Source organism: Balearica regulorum, chromosome 2, assembly GCF_011004875.1.
Source record: "Balearica regulorum gibbericeps isolate bBalReg1 chromosome 2, bBalReg1.pri, whole genome shotgun sequence".
Taxonomy (NCBI): domain Eukaryota; kingdom Metazoa; phylum Chordata; class Aves; order Gruiformes; family Gruidae; genus Balearica; species Balearica regulorum.
The window spans coordinates 98262027-98288002 of NC_046185.1; the positions used below are offsets into that span (position 1 = coordinate 98262027).

At 44.6% G+C, this 25976-nt stretch overlaps 1 protein-coding gene across 9 annotated transcripts in view; it reads left to right on the forward strand.

The window, feature by feature from the left end:
• Positions 1–24250, forward strand: part of PHACTR1 (phosphatase and actin regulator 1) — a 308828-nt gene extending 284578 nt beyond the window's left edge. For 8 of the 9 annotated variants that reach the window (XM_075745038.1, XM_075745034.1, XM_075745033.1 and 5 more), the window contains 5 exons: positions 954–1009; positions 6048–6109; positions 13856–13996; positions 17075–17151; positions 19383–24250. In XM_075745038.1, coding sequence (XP_075601153.1) covers positions 954–1009; positions 6048–6109; positions 13856–13996; positions 17075–17151; positions 19383–19398 — 352 coding nt within the window. In that variant the 3' untranslated portion in view covers positions 19399–24250. The remainder of the gene's footprint in view (positions 1–953; positions 1010–6047; positions 6110–13855; positions 13997–17074; positions 17152–19382) is intronic. The other variant, XR_012833947.1, reaches the window with a different exon arrangement.
• Positions 24251–25976: the final 1726 nt, after the last annotated feature.

Below are 25976 nucleotides of genomic sequence, written 5' to 3' on the forward strand. Positions count from 1 at the left end.
TCATTGCAGAAGATGAAGCCATGCAGACAGCGTTCATATCATGTTTCTTACCGGTACCCGGAACCTCACGTGGGAACTGATGAGCCAAGTGGCAGAGACTGGGGCCCCCAAGTTGGGAACGGCTCTGAATGACCACGTCTGAAGGAAGAGGAGGTTCTGTCCTGTCACTGGCATCGTTGACAAAACTCCCATTGACTCAGAGGACAGCATGAGGAGGCCCAACAGTGTTGATATCTGATGTCATCTCCCTGGTTTACTTTGTTTTCCAAAGACCCCTTTGTGCTTCTCTCCCTTGCTTTGTATTCTGAATATTCAGACCATTTCCACGCTCAGGGCCCCCATTTTTAATTAGATTGCGTTTGTTGTGACCCTATTACGTACAGGTTGACTAGCAAGTCACACTGATCCTTCAATATAAGATTTAATAAAAGCCACAAGAGGAGGAGGGACGTGAGTGTGTGGAGGAGGAGGGCTGCTATTGTTCTGCCCTCGGCACTGCCAAACCGTCCCTTGTTTTTTCTGTGGACTGTCTGTGTGTTCAAATGCTGTTTGAACCCACGGGGCGCAGTCGGGAGGCTGGCGAGAGGGCAGCGAGAGGGTTAGCTGGGTCTTAGCTAGAAATACTTGCACGAGTCAGGAAGCAGGCATGGGAGGAAGGAAATTAAGTGGAGACATCTGTGTAGCTTAGCTTTCAGCAGCTCTGCCTGGGGTAGGGGTGGGAGAGTCATGCCTAAGATGACATAACGTATTTTGTCTTTCGTGAGTTGAAAACAGAGGAAACTGCGAAAGCGAAGCATGGTCTGTGTCACGCATGGTCCGGGTGTACCGAGTACATAATGGAGCAGTGTCAGTGCTTTCTGCTCTGCCTTTCACACCCCAAAATAACTCTTCAAGACAGACAACTGAGGAGAATGTGATATGGTCCAAAAACTGATCTTGGACTTTTTTCGCAGACGACTGAGCCAGAGGCCGACTGCTGAAGAATTGGAGCAGAGGAACATTCTGAAACGTAAGTCCCGATACTGCTGACGTTTAACCTGAAGCCAGCTAGTTTGGGTTAGTTTAGATATATATTGGGTGTGTTTTTTATAAACCATAAACTGTTCTGTGCTCGTATCATTAATAACGATAAAGTGCATCATAAATGCAAAGAAGTGTGCAAGTCTGTAGCAACATCTAGAGCTGCAGAAACAGTTCTTTAAAATCAGAGTCAGTAACTTCACAAGAATGAACGGTCTGTGGGGGAAAAAAAACCCAGATGTTGAATCTCTTTTGCAAGTCCTGTTCCAAACAGCGGTTCAGTCGTTCTGAAAAGCCTTTAAGCATCTTTTACATAGATGAGCATCCCGTTATAAGTTAGTAAAGGCATTAGGGCATGGCTTGATTAGTTTTCCTAAAAATCTTTACAGCAACCTAGACTAGGTGGAGCCTTTATTCAATTAAAAAAAGAAACCAATGTGACTTGGGATTATTTCCCTGAAATGTTCCCCTGAAACTCTTCCTTTATATCAGCCGAAAACTACCTGGTAGAACTTCAGAATGTGAAATGATATTTTAAAGGGACAAAATACTATTTAGAGACCCTGATCTGAGTTAAGTTAGTAGATACATTGCCACCAGTTTCAAGGGAAGCAGGATTGGGTCTAGCATGAATCCCATAATCTCATGAATGAATAGGAAAAAAAATGAAAGTTTCTTTACTCACATTGAAGTGGTTTGAATATTAAAAAAAACCCTGTTTATCTAATTGTTGTTACTTTGGAAACAGAATATGAAAGAAACAAGTTCTTCTCTTTTTAAGTTAGTAAATCCATCATTCCAGGGAAATTTAAAAAAAAAGACTGCAGAAAAAAATATTCCTAAATGCTACCTTAAAATACCATAGTGTCTTCTTAGCCAGGTCCATAATTTACTTTCTCTTGTTGTTCAAATAACTGCATTGTACAGAACCATAAAAATGTGGTATCAGAAGATCAATTCTCTGAAAATTAGCAGAATTGATTGATTAAATATTTCAAAATCAAATTCCTAGCAAGTTAATGATAGTGTTAACGCTCAGCGGGGTTTTTTCATCTATTCATGTTATTATGTGTGGCAGACAAAGAGAAGGAGAGAGCCTCCACTGTCAATGCAAAGAGGAGGAAAGACCGGACAGCAGAGCAGTGTGGTTGAGTCCGAGGCTGCCAGGAAAGCCATTTTTGGGGGGTAAGCCCCCTTTGGATGGCTGTGCTCCTACCGTCTACTCCTAACTCACATACCTGGCAGCTGGAGAAAGGGGCAGAAACTGGGGAAATAGCTGGCAGATCCAGATGTGATTGTCTCACGGAGTGGGTAGCAGAACAGCTGGAGGAGGGGGAACCTGCAACGTGACTGATGCCAGGCTCAGGCGAGGAGGGACAGAGGCCAATTCTCTGACCAGCTCATGTTGTCATCCCGGGACTTGCCACCAGCATGACCCAACATGTATCATGCACCACCTGGCACTGGTGCGTGACCAGTAAACACTGGTGAGGGTGGCTGGAGGGAGGTGGGAGTCTCGGGCAGCTGCTTTGGCAGCAGTGTTTGCACCAGCATCAGCAGAGAGGCAGCATCTCCAACGCTGGGTGCCTTGCAGAGATTCTTAAAGGTCGCACTGCCAAGCGCAGCAGTCACGTAGCGACCTGAAGATGTCTAACATTTCAGAGGAATTATCCCCCAAGTCACATTAGTTTCTTTTTGAATTGAATAAAGGCTCTTAAATGACATGGATGTGTTTGAAAATATTACCCTGAATACAGAACTATATTGTAGTTCCTAAATGGAATTTTTGTAGCTTGGTTCCTAAGCACAGATCTGCCCCAAAACATGTGTGTCTTGGTAGACAAACAACTTCATAGTTACAGGAAAAAGTAATGTGGTATTTCCAAGGCATCCCAACTTTTGGTGAAGCACAGTGGGAAAGGAACAAACAATTAAAACAGTGACATAATTAAAAAAAAAAGAAAGCATAAAAATGCTCCACCCTTAAACAAGTAAAAATAAATAGTGTCTGGGTTGTACATCACTGTTTCCTTTCCCTAGATTTCTGGGAAGGAGAATTATAATAAATCTAATGGCGCCTAGAGAAAAGGAGACATAGAAAGCAATAATGAAAAGAGTGTTAATTCTCTGCATAAGAAGGTCAAGCGATTTGCAAAAGCCCAGTTCAGAGCGCAAACACACACAAAAAAAGAAAACTCATCAAGCTCCCAAGTATACTAAATAGGTTTTCCTCTGCAGTTAAAGCTGAAATCTCCTTGATGCAAATGTCATGTCTGGTACCATGATGTTCCTGTTACATGGGTAACTGCATTATTGCCTGTTCTGACGGGGAGAAATGAGGCAAAATGTGGTTGGGCAGCCAGTCTTTATACATGAAGGGATCACTTCCTAGCACCATGCTGCTGCAATAATTATGAGATGGTCATCTTTATTGAATTACAACAACAAAGCATCCATTGCACAAGTTCCACTACTTGCTGGTAGCAACAGTAAAATTACAGCAGCCACAACAAAGAAATGGAGAATGAGGACGCTGGTGCTTGAAGGGTGCTTCAGTGAAATATAACCAATTCACTGACTCTTATTTAAGTCAGAGGCATGTTGTGAGAGGAGTTCAGACCTGCAGGGTTAGTGTGAAGACTAAAGACCACTTTCTGCAGTTAGTACTTGCTGGCCAAGTTTATGAAGAAGGATGCCTCAGTCCCCCTCATGCACCACCCCCATGCTACTTACTTACACAAGTAGTTCAGTTGTCAACTGGGCACATTCCGTGTTGCATAAATTCCTCACAAAAATGATGGTTTGGTAGGCTCTGAGGGTCTCCAACTGTGCTGGGGGACATTTCGCACTGGCACAGAAATCAGGCTTGAAAATCGCACCCACACCCACCCACCCTCACACACACAGGTCTAGAGAAACAGAGCATCTCCCAAGCACATAAAATAAAATACAGCAACAGTTCTGTAGCTTCACAAGATTGGCATGACTTAATTAACTTTAAAGAAATAGCTAAAACAAAGTCACTTTCTAGTTCCGGAGGAGAATGTATGCCTAATTCCCAGCTTTTACCTGACCGAGGTCTTCAGCCCACCTGGCTGTCTCTGAAGGTGGGTGGCTGGGCTAAGAGGTGAGGAGAAAAGAAAGCATCATATGCCAAGTACCAAAATGAATGGCCGTAACTAAGTTTTATACATAACTCCTCAGCTGCTTGCAGTTCTACCCTGACTCTGTGTGGGCTCTGATTAACGCCGTGTCTCTCTGGCTTAATTTTAACAAGGATTTATTAGTGGCTGTGTTTCTGAGAGTAGGCATTTGCAGGACCAGCTCCTCCAAATTTGAGACACAAAGAAAAGAACAAAATTGCTAGAGGACAATTGCTAGAAAAGAATCCAGCCCAGTAGAGACAGGAACCACTGAAAGAGGAAAAAAATATATTTATCAGTGTAGGTATTCCCGTTATCATTTAAAACGCCATTTGTGACTCCCTGCTGTCTTCTCTTCTTTTTACTCCAGTATCAGTTTCCTTCCTCTGGAAAATGTAAGCGGTATTTTTTGTGAAATGGCATTTAAAGATCAGAAGCGTATTGTAAAACATCGTAACATTGATGGGCTCTTTCTCCACTTTGGAGATTTCCCAGTCCTGCCTAAGTCAGTGAGCAGTCATGGTAGACCTGTCAGCTCTACTGTCCTGAGCAGCAAGACACCAGCCTTCCAGCCGAGCCCTCCTCACCTGCTCAGAGACTTCTGTGATCTCTGAACCTTAGGTCTTATTTCTCCGTGGTAAAAGCACCAATTTTGAATCTGTTAGTTTGAAACTTTGCATCTCCTCCACTATGTGCAGACTTCCACTGGGTTAGGATCTCCTTGTGTTATTTTTCGCTTGCCCCAGTTGGTTAGTGGGAGTGCTTCCTTGTGCTCACTTGGCTGAAGAAGTTAGGGCTGGCGGTTTGTTACTGCCACTGCCAGGGATGCCTGCTTCTCCCATAGGATCAGCAGAGAGGAACGTGAGATTCCCCCTTGGGTTAAATTCCGTCCAAAGTTGGACAATTTAAATCAAGCCACCTTTCCCAAACTGGCCTTCGAGGTCCATAATCTCCCCTGAATTGAGTTATTCCTGCCTGAGCTAGTCCTATCTGAGTGAAAACTGGATCACATCAGGGGCACACAGGGTACTTGGAGGAAAAGCTGATCAGTTGTATTGCTCTTGCCTGTTATGCATGTAAGAAGCAATTCAGTCATCAACAAAGCAGTGGAAACAGATCCTAATGGATTGAGGAGCTGAGGACCAAGAAACCTGGGCTTTTAGTGACTTTTAGTAAAGTTCAATGCAAAGACATGCATGACAGCCTGCTCCTAAGCTGAAGAAGAGTTAGTGTTGTTGTCCTCTTGAAGGATAATGATTGAGACTTGGCCTGGTAAGAGCTCGTAACGTGATTTTTTGGCTTAATGTTGAAAGTGGATTGCCCTAGGACATGCTTTTATGCTCTAGTGCGATGCTGTGAAAGCTCATGATAGAAGGACACTGTCTCCTTCCTCTGCTCAGGTCATGGGAAGTTAGAGATTTTGCCTGGCATCCCTACTCTGAGTTTTCCTTCCATTCTCTCTAAAGAGTAGCTGCAGAGAAATTATTATGTAGATCGGGGGGGAAGCCTGTGTTTCTTTTCCAACCATTGACCTTGCAGCCTTGCAGAATCCAGCCGTATCATAGCTGAACCCCGTGAGGCCACCAGGCCTGTGGGCAGGAAGAGAACAGTTTCTGAAGAGCTGGCTCGCTGCCTGGCCCTTGGAGAAAATGACACACATGAAGAGGTGCCAGCACAGGGAAAGGAAGGAGGCTGTAGATGTTTTATGAAGTGTATGAAGAAGTGCAGTAGCTACGGATTGAGGAGGTTCACCAGGCCCAGAGGGACATGCTGTGCATCAGAGATGTCCTGAAACATTAATATACTGATGGAGAGGCTTATTTTGTTGCATACTGTGCATGCTTGATGAGTCCACAGCCTGAGATCCTTGTGAATCTTTTACAGCCCGGAATGAGCAAGAGGAGCAGGAGGAAAAGCGAGAGATAAAGAGAAGATTAACACGTAAGGTGAGAAGCAACTTTGATCCTATTATGACACTACTGTAACTTTCTCCCTCAGCACCATTTTCAAAAGTAGAGTGTGAACCAGTCTTAAAAGAAATCACCAATGTTCTGGGGTGTAAGTCCATAGACAGGGAAGGGAACCGCTTTGCAGGCTATTGCCAGTAACATTTTGAAGCTGGACAAAAGAAGATCTAGTTTTTATAGCAAGAGGAGCTTTGAACAGTGAAGGATACAGAGCCTAGCATTGGTCTAACCATGCTCCCTGTAAAAGTAATGGCTTCTGCAGCCATTACGAAGGGAGAACAAAGTTAAAGCAATGCTGATTGCATTTGAAAATTCCACCTAAAAAAGCGTTAAATTGGGAAATAAGCTTTTGCTGGACAGGGAGATTGTCACTTGGGGCTTTTGAACTAACTAGAGACAAGCACTCGCAAAATGGCATATAGTACAAAAACAATCTTGCATTGGCAGGGAAGGACAAACAGAACAGCATAGTTTGGATTTGGTTTTCCACCCATTTGAAAGTCATTTACTCTTAAAATTGAAGGAGAGTCATTTCAGATACACACGTTCAGTTTCGCAGCTGGCGTAAATGTCTACAGATGCCCCAAAATGTCTACAGATGCCCCAATATACATAGCCAACAATCCATCCAGATAGACTTCATTTCACCACTGACGCATTTCTTATCTCCAGAGGTGCAGAGAGCCTCCTTAAAATTCACATGCTTGTTAAGCAGCACCGCCCCCTTCCTGTATGTTTTTAGGTGGCTTAGTCTTTTTGACCTGTGTAATCACAAGCTTTCATGGTATAAATAATGACAAGGAAAGCACCGTAAATATGCATGCAAAGGTTACATTCGGAAAGCTGGGTTGTTTTCTTTCATGATTTAAAGTGTCACACCTTGTTCTCAGCTCACGTAAATCAGTAGAGTTCTCCATCACCAACGGGGCAATACTGCTGTTGTCTGCAGGAGCTAAGAATGGGGCCAAGAGAGCTGTAATATTATTTTTAAAACCCTTAAATTCCTCGCATCCCCTTGTAGCACTGCCTGAAAGAAAAGATCCTAACTGCATTGCAGATGTTTCATGGGACTCAAGCTCTGCGCAAAGGCTGGAAATACCGTTTTACCAGGCTTTCGATTTCACAGTACGCTGAAGGGTAAACACGTACAGGAATCCAATCCAAAGCTTCATGCCGTTTGATGAACAGCTGTAATAGATAAAAAGCAAAGCTACCCATACCCAATCTGATGCCTAAGAAACGGAGGCTTGCTAACCCAGACGGCATTATCGCCGTACGGTTCCCATCCTCTGCTATTTGGTAGGAAAGGTACAAAGCACACAAATTGTCTGTTGCAGGTAGAGGCCACAGCTACTAGCTAAAATAAAACAGCCAGGCTGCTATAGCATTGCAGCAGTGCCTGCTCCCTGAAATCTCAGCAGTCTTCTGTGAGATTTCTTTCTTCATCTCGGTTGCACTTCTAAAAGTAGGAACTACAGCATGAGGCCAAGTCCCTGGCAGTCAGCTCTTTAATGTTCATACCCCCTCATTCCCGGTCATACTCCTTTTAGCCTGTTTTGGCTTCTTCCCTAGTAAAGATTTTTCTCCTTCACATTTGTGAGGTTGATAGCAACGTGACTTAGCATTGTTTGATTTTGATCATCTGTTTAAACTGTTGTAAATTGTTCTGGTGACACACTGCAATTTTAATGAAAGAACCACAGGCCTGGTCGAATGACACATTTTGCTCTCACCTACTAAATATACTGTCATAAAAGCTCAGAAATCACTAGAGGAAAGACGTAAATAAAGTGTGTGAGTGGATAGATAACAACTAGAAATGCCAACCACCTAGTGAATCTTGCAAAAACTGTTGTTAGTCCCCAGCTTTGTCTTTCATGAGCATGTCCCAGATGCATCGCTGCATCTACAGCAGAGTGGCAGGCTCCTTCTGTTGGTTTGTACTGAAGTCTTATTACCAAAGGATTTGAAATCTCAGATCAAGCAGAAGTTTAATTGAGCACGGCAAGTGTTTTGCCCAGCAGACCTTTCTGTTTGCACTGAGTTTTAATGCACACACATGCCCACGGGGTAAATTCAACGTAAGAAAAGTACGCCGCGTTGCCTCCTTGTAGCCACATGCAGTTGGTAATAAGAAGGGAAGGGGGTTCTGCAGAAGCCGCTGAAAAGACTTTTGACCTTGCGCTATAGAAACTGCTGCTGTCCCCAACTTTTTTTGGTGGCGGCACTCCAACTCCAAGGGAACAACTCACTTCATCCATTAAAAAGCTGTTCTTAAAATTCCTTCAGCACTGACATTTTGTTACAGTATTATGATGATAAGTTGTAACACGACATGCTGTAATAAGTAAGATTACCTTGCTAGGTCTAGATGCCTTATTAAAGTCAGCAATAAATATCCAGTTGAATTCATCATCTGGACAGGCAATTTCTAAAAAAAAATTTTTTAAAAATCAGGTGACCTATAGCGAGCTACCCCTTTAAGCACTTTTCATCCCCTCAGACTCATCTAACTCCAAATTAACTGGGGATAGGGAATAGCTGCCATTCAAAGAACAAAAAGGAGGCAAATGCTGCTTGGTACAGTTTCTCTGTTAGCTCGTGTCCCTCCTGCCCGAGGAGGGAGAGGTGAAGTGCATTCACCTGTCACCTGAGATGCCCATGGGTGGGTTCTGCACACCCAGCTACCTCTGCGCTCCCTCTCCCTGCCCCACGGCGCCCACCGAGCAGCTTGCTTTGAGTGGAGGGACGCGTGGATTAGGAGGGAAGATTTCTCTGAGCAATGGTCTTGGCCCGCAATCCCATTCCAGGAATATTAACGTGCAGAGGCCCTCTGGGAGAAGTGTTGCAGGAGGGTCCCCTCCACGAGGAGGTAATTCTGGGCCCCCAGGAATTACTACTAAACATTTATCCTCTCTGGACGGCAGTGAATTTGGCTGAGCAGCAAAGCAATTAACACAAGCCTGAACTCCCCTGAGGAGTTCGATTACAGAGAGAGAGTCGTAGCCTGGATTGACAGAACACATTACAAATCACTTGCAAGGAGGAATAAAACTCTTTTTTTCCTACCTTCCCATCTCTCAAATAGCATCATGCTCCCTGTTCCCCTGAGCTGTTTACTGCTTCCTATCCCCCACTGTCAATAGCTAATTTTTCCCGGCAGTCTAGCTCCAAAACTAAAACATCTTGTAGCAGTAATAAGGACAACCAAAGTGATGAGGTGTGGCTCTTTCTTAAAATCCATGCAATAATCTGAAATCTTTGCTCCCATTAAATTCCTGCCCCAGTACAAGTTAAACTCCCTGTTCATTGGAGAGCAAGCTGGTGCCTCACTGGGAAATGTCTTGCTGATCAATCTTTTCTTTAATTGACCTCCACTGGCTTGCATCAGCACAGGCTGTTCAAAATAATGAACTCTTGAGAGAGGTGCGACTCATCAGAGGGAGGTGAGAGGAAGGTGGGGGGGAAAAAGGTCAGAAAAGAAAAAAAGGTTACTGGCTAATTTTGATAAACTGCATTTATAGTCAGAGGGAAAGGTCTTCGGGGCATTTCCATCACATCCTGCTCCTATGTCTTACCACAAAGGTTGCGGAGCAAAGGAGAAAGGGGGTTGTGTGCACTGCTAGTTAAGATCTGTAATTTTTCACTATGCTTTCTTCCCTAAATAATGACCATAACAAAAGTAACAAAGCAGGCAACAATGAAGTGACAAGACTACAAGCTTCACTGTGACTGAAGCGGAGCAAAGTCAGCATTTTCCAAGACCAGACTGGCAAGAGTACGTCCCCTTCCACTTTACCTGGTGGCAGTGCTTGGGTTTGCTTCGTTTCCCATGCCAAGAACAAAGGGGGTTGTGTTAAACCTTCCCTTGCAAATCAGCTTAGTATCAAAGCTTGAAACATGCCCATTTTTATCTCCAGTGATCCAGAATATACAGAGGAAAACTTGACAAGACATGGGAGGTCCTGTCCTCTGCTTTTCCATTAGTACAAATACATTTACTTCAAAAGGGGTTTTTGGTTTGGTTCACACTCAATTAATGAGGTCACTTACCATAAAGTTGTCCTTCTCCCTCAGCTCAGAAATCTTCACCAATAAAGAAATAGAAATGTCTATGCCCAGGAGGTACACCCAGAAAAAGTCCAGACCCACACACGCACATCCCTCTGACATTAGCAGAAGTAAGTAAAAAAGAGTCCAGCTCAGTGAGTGAGGTCCCTTTCTCCCCACATAGAGCACCACTGCTTTGTGCAAGCAATTGCGTCATGTCCTCGACCATGTCCTTTTACTGTAACTTTTGAACGCACTCTATTCTCTCTGCCTGTTAGAAGAAGCAGAGCTCGTTCTTAGGTATTGCCCAGGAAGGACTGTGTAACATTAAGTAATCTTGAACCAAGAGACCGCACCTTGCAGGTCATAAAAATAAACTCCAAGGTGAGATCTCAGGTGAGCTGTGCTCTTACCGTGAACAGACGTTGAACTGACACCTGCAGTGGAGTCACTCAGAGTCTGTTAGCAAAGCTATTTTCCCAGCTCTTTAAGAGTTAAGGGTGCTCGGAGTAGACCAGACATGCTGAGAGACCCTCATGCTTTGCAGCTCACAAGAAATCCCTGCAGTGGCCTAAGAAAGAGGCAGGGCAGTTTGTTAACCATTCAATTTTAATTAATTGCTTGTAGAAAACCACTCAGTGTGGTTGTCCCTCTCTCTTCATTTAGTGTGATCAGATTGGCACTTGGGTTTAATGTACTGAATATATTTTGTGTGTGCATTTATATATGTAAATATATGTAGATTTATGGCTATACATGAACTATGTGGATTTCAGGACTCTCTTTCACAGCCGGAGCACTGGCATACGAGACTCAGTGCATCTTTTTTGTGTTCATAGCTCTGCTCCGGGCCTCCTGGGTCACCTTGAGCTGGTTGCTCGGTGTCTGTGGTTCACTTGCTCCAACTGCTCTGTGGGTTTGGAGACATTGCCCACCGCTCTGGTGGGGTGTATCAGTACCTGAAATTGCACTGGTTCTAGGTTTCTGAAGCAAAGGCAGGGCATCTGAAAATAATATGCAGTAATAGTTGTATGACTTCAGAGGAAGAGAAGCAACACCTTTTAGTCTGTCTTACGTTCAGGTGTCACCTGAGAATGAAAAATGCACGTTAACACCAAAGTTCCATATGTGCTTATGCCCTTGACATTTTTCATGTCTAACTCAGTGCACTGTTCTTCACACCCACCAAAGGGTTACAGTGAGTTTCAGCGCTGTAACATGTGCGGGTGATGTACCTAATTTGGTTTTTGTGCACTTGCAAACATGCGAACTTACCTCAGATTTGTCTCATTTCATCATGTGGCCCTTAACATTTACTGTTGTTTGATTTTAACCGGCACCCAGCGCACCGAGGAAGCCAAATTAACTGTTTAAGACCCAGCGCAGCATTGAGGTAAATACCAGCAGTGAATTCACATTGCTGGCAAAAGTGCCGCTGCCTCTGTGGCTTTCGGTGCTCTTGTGCTCTTGACACCACCTAGACATCAGCCTGGCAGAGCACGTTTCCGTCTATCAACAGGCACCTGCCTTCTCCTGTGTACAAACTTGCTAATCACTTAGATTAGCACCAACGTAAAAGCCGGCTAATGGCAAGAGCTGACAGAAGCTGTGACATAGAGCCAGTCATTTTGTGAAAGTCCTCTTCCAGCTTGGAAAGCTTGTAGGAGCTCCTGCTTCCCTTGTAGCCATTTAGAAACACAGATTTTAATTCACAGGATTTCAGATTTTGTTGGTGTCGTCATAGTCCATGTAATAAGACATTTTATTTTTTAAAAAAACTCCATCCTAATTTGAAACAACATCTAGGCTACATCCTAAAATGATAAAAGCTGAGAAATGTATAGATAGTATTGGTGGTTCCTCCTTAATTCACGCTGTCGTGAGAAAAAAATCAGTTGATGCAAGTAAAGATGGAGTCTCACCCTTATCTTTGACATTTTGGGGTGTAGTCGTAATATTATTTCAGCATAAAGATTCTTTATTCCCATAGTCAGGGCTTAGATTTTTAAATAACCGGAAGCAAAATTCTGCTGTGCTATCTAAGTAATAATGCATCAGTGCTAACAAACCTGCAGCTCCTAGCGCTAAGGCTGCTAGAAAAACCTAGCAATTTGAAATCACGTTCAAGATGAGCTGTAGGACAGAGAGAAGCCTCACTCATAGCGTAACTGTGATCCAAGCATGGTATAGTAGTTTGGTTTGCTTGCTTTTGGTAAAAGCCCGTGTATTTGGCTTGCAGGTCACTTAGGCAGAGGTATCAGGGCTGCAGGCTGAAGAGGCAATTCTGTTCTGCTGGAGTGAAAAATAACATTTTTAAATCTATATGTTTCAATCTACCTTATTGTGCTCTCTGGCTTTTCTGACATGGTACTCAAGCTCACAGATAGGTTTGTCCTGTTGTCTAAAAGAAAAGAGGGAAAAAAAAAAGGTTATGCCTACTATGCATGCATTCCAGTTTTTAAAAAAGGATCCCCAAAACCTGTAGTCTGAGTTCAGAAAGTCATGCTGCTTGCTAACCTCACTGCATACATGCTCTTTGGCTGATGTGAGCATGGCTGGCCTGAAAGTGGGTATATAAAATGGGATTTTTCTTGGGAAACTCTTGGAAGAAACAAGAGGAAGCTTATAAATGTTGTGTGACAAACAGACGCAGAGAAGCTCGCCCCAGGAGACTTCATGCCTCCCATAGAAGAAGGTGGGTGTGAGAAAACTGTCTAGTTTTAAGATCTTTGCAATATTCAGAAGTTTCAGAGTTGCTCTTTTTCAAACCAGCAAAGAGTTTTTCCCCTATTAAATGTTGTAATTTACCCTAAAATGGCTATGGGGACAACACGTGAACTGCCAAGCTGCGACTTGACTGATGCCAGCTGTCCTAGGCAAGGGCATTACATGGCAGTGTACTGGTTCTAATTTGAACGGAGAGTTTTGACTGTGGCTGCCTGTTCTGCTGTGGAATTTGAAAGAAATGCTTTGGAACAATGAAGATGTTTCCTCGACATGATACAATCCATCCTTGCAGTTATTTTTTTCTTGGCCTGTAGCATGCGATGTAAACTGTTAAAAGTCAAATACGCTGTGACACAAACTTAAGCTGCAGCACACAGTGAGAAGTTCAATGAGCAATAGTCATCATCACCCTGCCTGCCTTTTCTGGAGGTAAGGACAAGTCTGCAGAATATCAGAATGGTAAGGAAAGTCCCTTTTGCACATAATTTAGGGCAGGAGCCACTCAGTGCCTTTGCCAGCCTCTTTCCAGGCACACACCGCAGCTCGAGGCTGGGGAGCGTACAGCCCGTGCAGGTAGTTTTAAAGTTGTGCTGTGGTCTTCGTCTCTTCCCCAGACATGGGTGCACTAGGAGACTTTCTTGCATTACATCTCATTTCTGCCAGGGGCGATCAACCTCAGCCAGGGATTGGGGTCTCCAGCCACAGCTGCGTCCCAAACAACAGTGTGCTGCTCTGGTGGCAAGTGGGATGATATTCAAGGGGCTGTAACAAAAGGTTATCTCCCAAGTAGCAATTCCATGAAAGGTTGATAAAAGCAATGGTGCTGGGAACATCTGAACCCTCTTATTATTATAACGATGGTTGTAGAAAATAAATCCCCAACCAGCACTCTGCAGGGAAAAAAGTGAAGTCCTCATGTCTTTTTCCACTCCTTCCTCAAACCTGCAGCTCAGTCAAAGGCCCACAGTAGAAGAGCTACGTGAGAGGAAGATCCTCATCCGCTTCAGTGACTACGTAGAAGTGGCAGATGCGCAGGATTACGACAGGAGGGCGGACAAACCCTGGACACGGCTCACAGCCGCCGACAAAGTAAGTGCAGCAACTTTGGGAGAGCCATGATCTGAATAGCTGGAGCATGTCGTGGCTAACGGCATCCCTCGGGTCCCTCAAAACCCTGTTACTTGTTTCTTGCCACATAATGCTGCCAGCTGAGAGCTCCTGCATGACCTCGCAGAGCAGCGTGACAGCAGCACTTGCCAGAATTGCTGTGCCAGGACGGAGCAGGCTTAGGTGCAAAAATGGCAGCAGGTAGATCAAATAACTGGCAAAAGCACCTCCCACTGAACCAGGTAACTCCTCTCTAGTGTGTTACGACAGGGGTGTTTACTCAGGATTTCTGCCCCGTTCCACAGAGTATTTTAAGCCCTAAACTGAAATCGCATGAGCCCTGCAGATGAAGAAAAGCTGTATATTTGGTATCGAGTGCACTGTCCTCTTGAGCACCCGTGGGGCCTTCACTAAGTGGTGTCTTTGGTGGCAGAGGAGTTAAATTGCTGGCAAATGATAACAGTCATTATCCTGAGGGTCTTAATGGTGCCTCAGCAAGAAGACTTCAATGTTTTATGGCCACTGTAAGAAAAGAGGACTATGAGGCTGATCAGTGACTCCCGTGCTTTCGTCACTCCATGATGCCCATGTAAGTTTAAAGACTTTCAAGTACCCAACTTTCTTTGATGGAGACGATTGTGTCCAGTGTTTAGAGCAGGAGCAGGATTCCTGGCCATGCTGCTCATTCATGGTGCTCTTGGTTTTATTCACAGAGGTGAAGGGCAGCCCATTCTACTTGTATAATTTCACCAAAGGATTTGTATGGTTTTATGACCACTGGTTTTCTCCTTGACAGAGGGCTTTTTCAGTTTAGCTTTGGATAAGTTAATGTAGCATAAAATGATCTGGAAAAAAAAAAAAAAAAAAAGAAAAACTTCCTCTGGACTGTCCACAGACCATAATATACTGGCTCAGATTAGATTTTCCCATTTTACCTCACCATGTTGGACAAGATTTTATTCAACTGGCTTAGTTATATTCTCCAAGTTGGTAGATGAGGGAAGGAATAAAGCCACGACTGGTTCTGCAGCCTTTGAGAGATCCCTGTCTGGGATGAAAGACTTCAGATTTGCTGTCCAAGGAGGTCCTTCCTCATCCTGTGTCTGTGAAAATAACAAGTAGTAAATACCACTATTAAATGTAGCCCGGTAAAGAACTTGGTATTAAGGCAAAATACTTTGAGGTCACTTTTTTCTTTTTTATAATGCATGTGCAAAGTCAATACACAGAGCAAAGGGTTTAGGTTCTCCAAGTGAACCTTTTCTAAGCAAAGCAGGAGAAAACAAAATGTTTAGTCATTCTAATATTAATGCCCCCTATGGCATAAGGAAGCAGATGATACATTATTTTTTGGGTTTGGCTCATACGGGCAGTATTCTGATTTCTGCCATTCAGGTGACCGGCTTTTCCCCACCACTGTGTCCACTGTTGGAAAAAATAGCCAGACAAATAGGAAACAGCTCTAAAATGTCTGACAAAGTTGCAACATCCTATAAAAGATTATTTTCTTCCAGAGCTTTGATTCAATAACCGTCTTCATTGGTTAAATCAGGCTAGATTTATTGCAAAAATAGATTTTAGTAACGGACTTCTCTGTTTGTCAGTAAATCTTGTTTTGTGTGCTGGATGTAGGGAACTCCATTCAGTCTTACTTCACCTTTACACGGTCTGACTGTTACAGGAATAAAAAGGGCACTCTTAAAGCTCTCCAACAGATGAGGGATGCAGGGAGGAACAGATTTCAGACCTTGTGGGAGTCGGCAGCCCGCGTGGCTCCTTCACAGTCACTTAAGCAGCAAATTGGTCTGCTGAAGGTAGGCCCTTGAGTTGCTGCACAGCCATCGCTCTGTCCTGATAGCTGGAGGCAGAGCCTGACAGTTCCAAGGTAAATAAAAAAACCAAAGCTGGGCAGAAAGAGCACAAGGGGCCTGTTCTGTAGATCACACTCGCAAAGTGTCATTTAGGGCTTGTCAAGGCAAAGGGAGTTGGTGACTGGATCAGCGGCTGTTGCAAAAGCCCTGTTCCAGGCTCGTGCTGTTCCTACTAGTTTAGATTTCCTTCATGGAGAAGAATTCCTGGCAGACACGGGTACCACTGACTGGAGCAGCCGCTGGTGCTGATTCCAGCATCAGAGGGAAAGGCAGCGGCACGCACCTTGGACTCGCGGGACTGTTGGGCTGCAGCAGCCGCCTTGCACATCTCTGTATGCTCACAGCGAAACCCACTTGTGAGCTACAAATATCACAGGGCTGTCAGAAGTCTTGACTTTGGGGCTTGGGACTTGAGCCAGCTCTGCTGAGCCCCCTCTCCAACATGAAGCTGAGTCCCTCCAAGTCACCCCTTCTTTTTTTTTTTTTTTAATTCTTCAATATTTCTCTTCCTGCCTCATTTTCTTTTCCCTCATGGAGAAACCACAGAGGCTGTAGGTCAGTAGGTCTCCTGTGGCTAGTTCCCTGCTGGACTAGTGCCTTGAATCGGTTCAGTAAATGGCACAGCCGGGTCAGAAGGGAGGAGGAGGGCAGAGGGGCACAGCCCGAGGCAGAGAAGAGGGCAGGGAGCCAGGCATCCCTCTTTCCCTCCCAAGTCAGCTCAGCCACTTTAGATAACTTTGTCCAGGGAAATTCAGGACTGGTAAAGGCGGGAGACATCTCAAACATGAGTCTGGCAGGATCTGGGCCCAGTTTACTCGCAGTCCAGCTCTGAAACAGATCGCAGTGTTTGAGAAACTCTGGTGCACTTTTTTTTACTCATGCTTATGCTAATTTGGATTTTGTAGATGAAAGTGTTTACATAATAAGCCAGAATTGGGTTCCGTATCTGCATTGTCTACAATGTTTTCAAATTGAGCCATTCCAACACAGCATTTATCTCTTCCTTTTATGTGATTTAGAACATGTTTATCTCTGCTCCTTTTCACATTTTAAAGTCTTTTTTATGATTTTGTCTCTCTGATAATGTTATCTATATCTGCTTCACTTTTAATATACTGTTTTGAGAACAAAGTGAACTTATTTTGATCTCTCTCATTTATACGTTTATGAGTTTATTTGTCCTTTGCAGGCAGCCATTCGAAAAGAGCTTAATGAATTTAAAAGCACTGAAATGGAAGTTCATGAATTAAGTAGACATCTAACAAGGTAAGCTGAGATTAATTTTTTAAGACTATCAATGAATACTGTTGCTTTAAAAAAAAAAAAAACCACAACCCAGCAGCTGTTTCTCCGATACCCACTGAACACACCATGAGGTCTAAACAACATTTAGAATTACAGGCTGTAAAAGAAACTCGCACAGACGAACTCATGCTGCCTTATTACATGGCGGTATGCAGGCATGTGCCATCTGTTTAATAAAGTGTAACCTCCTTTCATTTTATTTTTTAAATCCTCATGCTGTAGCTGCATGTCTGTTCTTCTGATATCAAAAGTAAGTAGTGTTGGTGTCTGAAGGAGGACAGGTAGCTCTTGCAGAGCCAGTGCATAGCAAGGTATGAATGAGTGCACGCTCAAACCCCGCTGAGTGTACAGCTGTTCCACGCCACGCTCGTCCCACGCACAGATCTCTCAGTCCTGCCCTCCACATCCTGCCGTAGGCGATGCAGTGGGGAAATAGCAAGATCGGCGTTATAAGACTGGCACTATTTTTTTACACTGTTAGGCTTTTTTTTTTTTTTTTTTTTTTACTTAAAAAGCTAGAGACTGAATGAATTATCCATGACCCCAAACTCACAACCCTCCTCTCTGGCAGGCTACGGTCGAGGCACGCTGGGAGGTCAGGGCACGTCCCCTCACACAGCCTGTGCTGAGTCTGCTTGGGCTTTGATGCTGAGCTGAGCTGAACTCCAGGCATTTCAGCTGAAGTCAGGCCTTTGCAAATCAACATTAACCCACACTCGTTGTCAGCCATTAAAGACAAGCGTTAGGTATTGAAGACAAGCGAGAGTGGGATCTGGTGCAAAACTGGAGCTGTCCTTGTATTAATACATTCATCAGCTAGGTGCTCATGAAAAATGCAGTTAATACTTTTAAGAAAGATACAGAAAAGCTTAAGGCAAAATTAATTTTGTATTAGGGGATTTTTATGTGTATAAATTAATAATTATATTAAAATTCACCACATGTATTATGCATATACTTCCTTGCAGAAACGATCTCCCTTCTACTTCCAAGCATGCGCTAGGATGGTTGCACTGGGGTTTGTAGTAACAAAGTGCTGCTGGAGACAAGCCAGCTGCCTTTGAGCCACGAGGTCTGGAAGAAGCTGGAGGGTGTGCAGTTGGCCTAGATCTGTTGGCCCCGGTGACTGAGCCTTTGAGGGACATTTGGCTTACTCCTCCAGGAGAGCAATGACAAATTTAGAAAGGATGAGGCTGTTTTAAAGGGGGGTGTTGCTACAAGGAGTGGAGCTCCATCGAAAGCTCCCTTGATTTCCATGAGGCCTTTAAGCATCACACCAACACAGGTGTGTTTCTTTCGCAGGTTTCTGGGCAGTATTTTGCTTCTCTTCCAGTGTTGGGGTGAGCAGTGACCCTCTTGAGGTGACTCAGTTTGGTTTTGAAAGCCACCGAGTGGCTTTGACTCAGTAAGTCTGGGCCAGGCATGCTCAGAGGTATAGCTAAGGGTTTGTCTGACGTTCAGCAGGACTTACTGGTTACACAAGTGGCTTCAGGAAATGTGCACTTGAAGGAAGTGGCATGCACAAAAATAGAGTAATTCCCTTAAACTAACTTAGATAAATCACCATTATAAAATCATTAGCAAGGTAATGAGCTATTCATGTCATTAAGCAGTGGCAAGAGCTGAGCAAAGAATGTGTGTTGCTTTACTAGTGGGACACATTAATTAATTCATGATAGAGTGAAAAATCAAAGCTTAAAAAAAAACCAAACCTTTGCAGAACTGACAAACCCAGGCCTCCTGACGCAGAGTGTACTTGCAGAAAGGGTGGACATTTTAACTCTACTTGTCTTTTTAGCCTCAGACATTAAGGAATAATCATACTTGAACTGTATGTAAATCTTCCTGGCTGAAGAGCATAAGGTTTGCCTAAACCAGACAATTTTTGTGAAATCAGGCATGGTGTGGCTTGAAAGAGCAGACTAGCTGATCCAAAATAACTCTCTCAGGGAGGATGGTAGATTTTGGTGCAAACAGCTTATGCCTGTGAACTGTGAGTCTGGCCAGGACCAAGAAAGTGTGGGTGCCTGTTGTGGGTCCGCAGTGCCAGCGTGGCTGATGTCAATGCTGCAGGAATCGAGCTGCCTAATTGTGTCACTGTAGCAATTAGTCCTCCAAATTTTTTATGTACAATGTGTAATAGAGGATATTATCTTACTATTTCTCTTTTTTCTTTTCCCCTTGGGTTTTAGGTTTCATAGACCGTAGCAGTTCAATTCTACCTGACTACTATGCCGTCTTCAAAACATAACTAAAAGGAACCATAAGTGCTGGTATTATTCACTTCCCTGATACGTACAATGTAAATCTTCTGAACTGCCTTTTTAAAAAAAAAAAAAGTGTAGAAAAATAAATATAACAAAAGGAAAATTGTATTTACATGTGATGGGTACTGCAGCAGCATCAGACCTGCTGGTTCAAGCTTCAATAACAGAAAATACCCCTGGTGGGAATCGTGCCAAGACTTGGCATCTATGTATAAGACTTTGCTGGCATGTGGATTTGCCATACATGTTCAAGTCCAGCTGGTGGTGCATCTATTTTGTCTTCAGGCACCCTGCATCCTGACAAGCCTCTGTCATCAATTCGAGAGCCCTGAGATGGTGTTCAGGGAATCACTGGCCTGGGTGAAGCCTCCAAAAGACCGGCGCCTACGGCACTCAAGCACTTATACCAAACACTCCTTTCAGGCTGCGAGCACCTTATGAGGATGGTGAAGGAGCAAAACTCCTCTCCGGGCCAGTCCATCCGTGAATATCATCTGACTGGAAAGGTATTTCTTTCCCTGGAGAAGTTTATGGCCAGTTGCTAGGCATTGTTCGGCTCCCAAGCAGAAAAAAGGCATCACCTGTAAAGAACAGGACTCCCTACTGAAAGCTGGTTCAGTTCTAGCAACTGTTTATTTTTCATCTCTTTCTAAACCCAGTTGTGAACCCATCAGCAGTAAGCGACAAGAATGTTGAGGACAAGCAAGCAAAACCCCATCTCTTCATGGTCATTGCATGGCATTCGCTCAGCTTGCGGTTTGTTTTTACACCCAAGCTTCGTGATTGTGTGAGAGCCGACGCGCGCCCGGCAGTGAGAAAGGCTGGGATTCCCACCCGCTCTGCAGAGGGACACACGGCAAGAGGGACGGGGTGGGGAGAGGGGGTCGATGAGGGGTATCTAGCATCTCTGTATCGGGCGTTTCAAGAACTGATCCTAAACTCATTCTGAGAAAAGCATGACAGACTGTGTTCCCTGGCCTAACAAAAGAAGTCTGGTGCATCGGTTTGGATGGTGGGACTTGTCACCGGTACCCAAAGCTGAGGCGTAAGGACAGCAATCCAGGGGTGTTCTGGTTTGGTTTTAATTTATTTTTATTATAGTGGTTTAACACACAAACTGACCAAGTAGAGCTCAGAGAGCTGGTCACTCTGGGCCTGGTTTACCTGCCAACTTGAGCGTGTGCTTAACACTAAGTAAACGTGCAAAACAGCCTCACTGCATTCAGGAACACGTCTGACAAGCTTAATGGAAGCTGAACACATGTAAGTGCTTTTCTGAACTTTGGCCAGCACCTCCCAGAATCAAGCCCTTAACTAGCATAACGCCAGCAAGCTGGGGCAAACATTGTCTAGGATTCCCTTCCAGCTCTAACAAGAAACTATTATGCCATGTTTTGGGCCACTGGCCCAAAGCACTGTAGCAAACTTACTGTAAGAAGTTCCAGATTATTACTTCAGGACACCTTTTTTCTTCCACAATAGCTATTTTGCTTTGACAGTTGGAACAGAGAGGCCAAAGTTTTTTTACTACAGTGTTGTTATTTCTGTTATTATTTTTTTTCCTTTCTTGCTGTCTTCCTCGTACCTACCTACTCTTCTGTGCTCCCTCTCTACCTCCCCCGATGCCATGCTTAACATTGCCCTTTACTGATCGTGGGTCGCGAAGCTTCTCGCACACGAGCGTTTAATGGCCAATGCTGCACAGTGCCAACACTCCTGCCTCTTCTCAGGCCTCCGCCGCAATCCTCTGGTCGCAGGAGTAAAGGAAGAGGACTGTGGGGTTCTTCTAGCATCCAGCCTGCCAAACAACACTGGCAGTGAGGTTAACACACTCCATTTACACTTAGCGGTGGTACTCAATACCTCACGGATTTGCTCTCCATCAGAGACAAGCGGAAGCGTTTCATTCTCATCTGCGGCCATCCTTGCAGTGCTATGGATTATTAGCTATTAAATAAGAATTGGCTGTTGTAGGATGGAAGATGCTACAAAGGAAGGTAAAAAACCAGCTGGTTTCTGGTGCCTCATTTTTGAGGCAGCATGCCTCTGATGTGATACGCTTCCTGACCAGGTAATGATTGCCAAAGAAATACAGACAGTGAGCCCTGTATCACGGTTGCTTTAGATGCAAGTTCATCAGTAGTGGAAGCCTTTAATGTGCCACGTTACCAGCTCAGCGCAGCAAAGCCAGAGCACTTACGTACTAGCTGGGAATACACTGCTTTGGGGCTATTTTCATGAAAACCTGAGGTTCGTGTCGTTTAGTTCACTCGCATACGCACGCACCCTAACAACACTGCATCGCAGCTTTAAAAAGGGAAAAACAAAACTCTAGGCTTTTCACTACAGCCACTTTGCATTAGGAACGGGCTCTGCAGCATAGCTGTTTTGAAGAGCAAGCACCCCCTCCCGTTCCCAGCACGGATCCCACACCTGCCCTGGCAGCGTTAGCTCAGAGGTTCAGCATGGAAGGGAAGGCGGCCGTTGAAGCAGCAGCATTTATGATTAAAATGAAGAGGAAAGAGCTGGAAGTAGCAGACTGCTGTTGTCAATCTGGTGTCAGTGCTAGAGTCCCCAGAGGAACAGGTAGTACGTGGGCAATGTCACGCTGGGTATTGCCACCGTGCCTCGTGGGCACGGGCCCCGGCAGCGCCCACGCCTGCCAGCCTGGTAGCCTCAGTAAGCCCTTGGGCATGTAACAGCAGACATTTGGGTGACAGCCAGACGTTCCCCAACCACCCTGCCTTCATCTGCATGAGCCACGGCAGGTCCCCGCTGGCCACTTAGCAAGTTGTCACGCTCTGCCTGCCTCAGGATTTACGCTGTCCCCAGGGCAGCTACACATGGCAATGCTTTTTTCTTGGTTTTTTTCTTTTTTTTTTTTTTTTTTAAATTATGTTAACTCCTGGCTGAGCAGACACCAGGACACAGTGGAAGAACTGCCATATTTCTCCCAAATTGCAAGTAGAGGTCATTACTGTAAAGAGGGGGAGGAAGAGGAGAAAGAAGCCATATAAAGTGTTTGGCACCGTAGTAAGCATCACAGAACTGGCGCTTCATCTGGTCTTGGCTTCAGTGGGTCCGGGTATTTTGCAAAGCTGCCCTTTGGCGAGGCATTCTTCAACAACCTTTCAGCGCCGGAACGCTGCAGCGCGTCCTCAGTTTGCACGCCCACCTCTGCAATCCATGGGAAGGTGCGAGCAGACTGAGGAACAGCCAGTCCTTTTTTAAAAATCTGTTGAGCACTTGTTTTCTCATCTGTGAAAGCCATCTCTATCATGGCAAAGTAGTTGTGATTCTGTTGGGAGTGAAAAAAAACAAAACCCAGAAAAAACACAAGCAGTCATGAGTTCCTCCCCTTCAACCTAGATTACGTGTAGGACACAAAGATGATGGCATTCCTGCTAAGACTCTGTTAACATTGCAGTTAACAGCAGTCATCCTCATTCGTATTAGGAGGAGATTAATAATAGTAATAAAGAAATTACATCGGGTTTAGGGAATAGAAAAATCAACACAGAACAAAAATGGCTATTCTAATCATCCATCACCAGGGCTCATAATTGAGATAATATTCTAGAGTCAAGGAAGAAAAACATTTTGGTTATAATCTACTGAATGCTGATGGTTGATTCATACTTAAAATGTGCAAGCAATGTAACATCTGTTCTACAGCCTATGGAAAGATGAGGTGGAAAATGCTGAGGCTGGGGAGGTGGCGGGGATTAGAAAAGCAACTCCAAAATATCTCGACAAAAGTTTTGATTGTTTGAAAGAAAAAAGTGACAGGAAATACGATGATGGCATCGTACCCCCACCCACAGCCTCGCCAGCAGCGGGCTACAGGGACCTGGTGATGTATTTATGACTGACAGGGAACATCAGCGCTGTGGCCTTTCCCCACCCTACACCCTACGGGTTACTTGCAAACTGAAGAAGTTTCAGGCTGCGGGGCTCGCTGGGATGGGGCTCAGGTCAGCTCTGGTGTCTAGACAATTCCTTGTGTGCGCTTGTCAGAAGAGAAGCAGGGGGAGAGAATATCATAGACTTTTAACTATTTTACGTTAACTGAAACTATTTAGTGAGTCCAGTACACAAATATATTTCGGCCTAACACTTAACACGTAACCACAGCACTTTGTCATCACTGCAACTAGTTACCAAACTCACCCTTCGGTATTTCTACAGCGCCGACCATACATTGGAAACACTATAAACCAACAGAGGGGGAGCACTCCAACATGCCTAGTGAAAGCTTGCACTCAAAAATAGATGGGCAAGATGGGAACGCGTAGTTGTACATGAACGGGGGCTCCCTAATGTGCCTGCAAATAAAATCATGTTGTATAAATAGCCATGGGAGAGGACTAGGCTAATAAAAAAAAAAAAAATCAGGAAAGAAAAAGGGGGACAAATGATTTTTCCCAGGTGTTCAGTCTGCTCGAGCTTGGAACAACTTCTGTAAACAAAGAGGAGGTGACGGGCACATTGTTTGCTTTCCCGTGTGTCCCAGTTACTCCTGCACCAGTTGCATTTTCCAGTTGATATCCAAGTGTATGTATATAGTTTGTCTTTGTATAGGAGTGAGTGTGGTGGCTGTCAATCATGTGCTCTTCCAGTATTGTAATTTAACAGATTATGGCTGTATGAAAATGATGTAAATAACTAGAAAAGAATTAAACTGGATCTCTATGTCCTAGTTTTTGTACATACTGAAACTGCATGGTATTTAAATTATTGTTTGTCTCTGATGTATGCAGTTTCTTAAAAAAAATAATTTAAAAAAAAAAAGCGCATTCCTGTGCCTGTGTGTTTTATCACCCTCTGCCCCAGTGACTGACTGTAACAAACGGACGCAGTTGAGGATAGCGGCCCTCCCGCTGCCAGCCAGGCTCAGCACTGCAGCCTGGCAGCTGCAGCGACGCGGTGCGTGCCCACGGCCTGCCCGCACCTCAGCGGGGAGCAAAGCAGAAGAGCAAGGCTCGCCAGAGCAGATCGACAGGGCGTTGCATCGGCCGAGCCACGAGCGCCGTCTCTGCAAGCGGGTTCAGCGAAGGTGCGCAAAGGAAGACGACTGGTACCGCAGCTGCTAAAGTTGTACCCAGCACCAGGCCAGTAAAGAACAAAATCAACCGTCTGCAGCAGACACGCATCCACAAACGCAACCAAACCCCACCTCTCGCTGCAACGCTGTCGGTACAGGGTACGCTCTGTCGAGTGCTTGCAGCCAGAGTCACCGTGCAGCATTTGCCAACTCTACTCTCCCGTCCCTGTTCACGAGTCTTTGCCCAATGTGGAACACCCTGTGGTTAGACAAAACGCCACTGAGTAGTACCAGCAAGTGCTACTGCTGTTCAGCAGAGCAGCCACACCTGCACAGCCAGCTACTTTCATGTCACCTTTTCATCTTTTTTTTTTTTTCCTCCCCCGAGTAGTTTCAGTGGTTGCAGAGCATTTCAAGTTGTGACAAGTTGCACCCTCTGCGTAGTGAAAAAGGGAGGAAGAACCTTCACAAGAATAAGCACGTACCTTCAAATAGTCTCGCTAGCCACCTGCAGTAAGTACATAAGGTAATAGTTGTGCTTAGGCTGTTCAGTTTTCATAATTGATGGTGCAAAAATTCTGACCCCCAAAGACACAAGCGGCACCCCGCACCCTCACTGGAACTGGCAGGAGGGCGCAGCTCCCCTGCCCTGATGCACGCAGAGGCTTCCAATTACACAAAAATGACAGGTCCATATACTTCAGCTGACCAAATCCTGCTCCTTTCCATTGGTGATGCAGAGATACAACGCGATCAAAACTCTCGTACTGGGCTTACTTCTTTGTTTCCCTCTGGGTAAGTTTTCACTGACCTCCTTACAATCCTTGTTTGTGCTTTGTATGTGTTTCCATTCTGGCGGCCAACAAGTTGGTAGCTATACAGTAAGGTTTGGATAAATAAGTAAAAAAAAATTTTTTTTAAAAATCCTAATTTTGAACTAAATATCCCCTTCCCCCATAACTAGCTATGGCTTCCATAGCAGCATTATACAGTGCTTTGGTTACATACGGTAATTTCTATCCTTTAAAAAGAAAAACATTGGTGAAGATACACTGTACAGAGAATGTGAGAAGACAGCCTGATCTCTTGTACTGAGACCTCTACACAAGGGCTGTGTTTTTAACTGAAGCATTTTATAAAACTGGTCTAAGGAAAGACGTGTGTGTCTTCAGTGAAGTCCATGTAATTACTAGCAATCAAATTGCAATCTAATGCCATTTTTAGGCAGGAAACAGAGGGGGGGGATCAATTCTCCATTAAACAGCCAGCCCCTGGTGAGCAGCTCAGCAACAGCCTTTGTGCTACCTTTACCGGCTGCTTCAAACCACCTCAAACAAACTTGGGAGAGCGGGCCCACAGAAACAACCGGCAGCCAGGTGCACCCTGCAATATTCCCTGTTAATGGGACATAAGATACAACAATCTATATTTCAACATTTATTTGCTGAGTGTCTGTTTTACATACATGGACACAT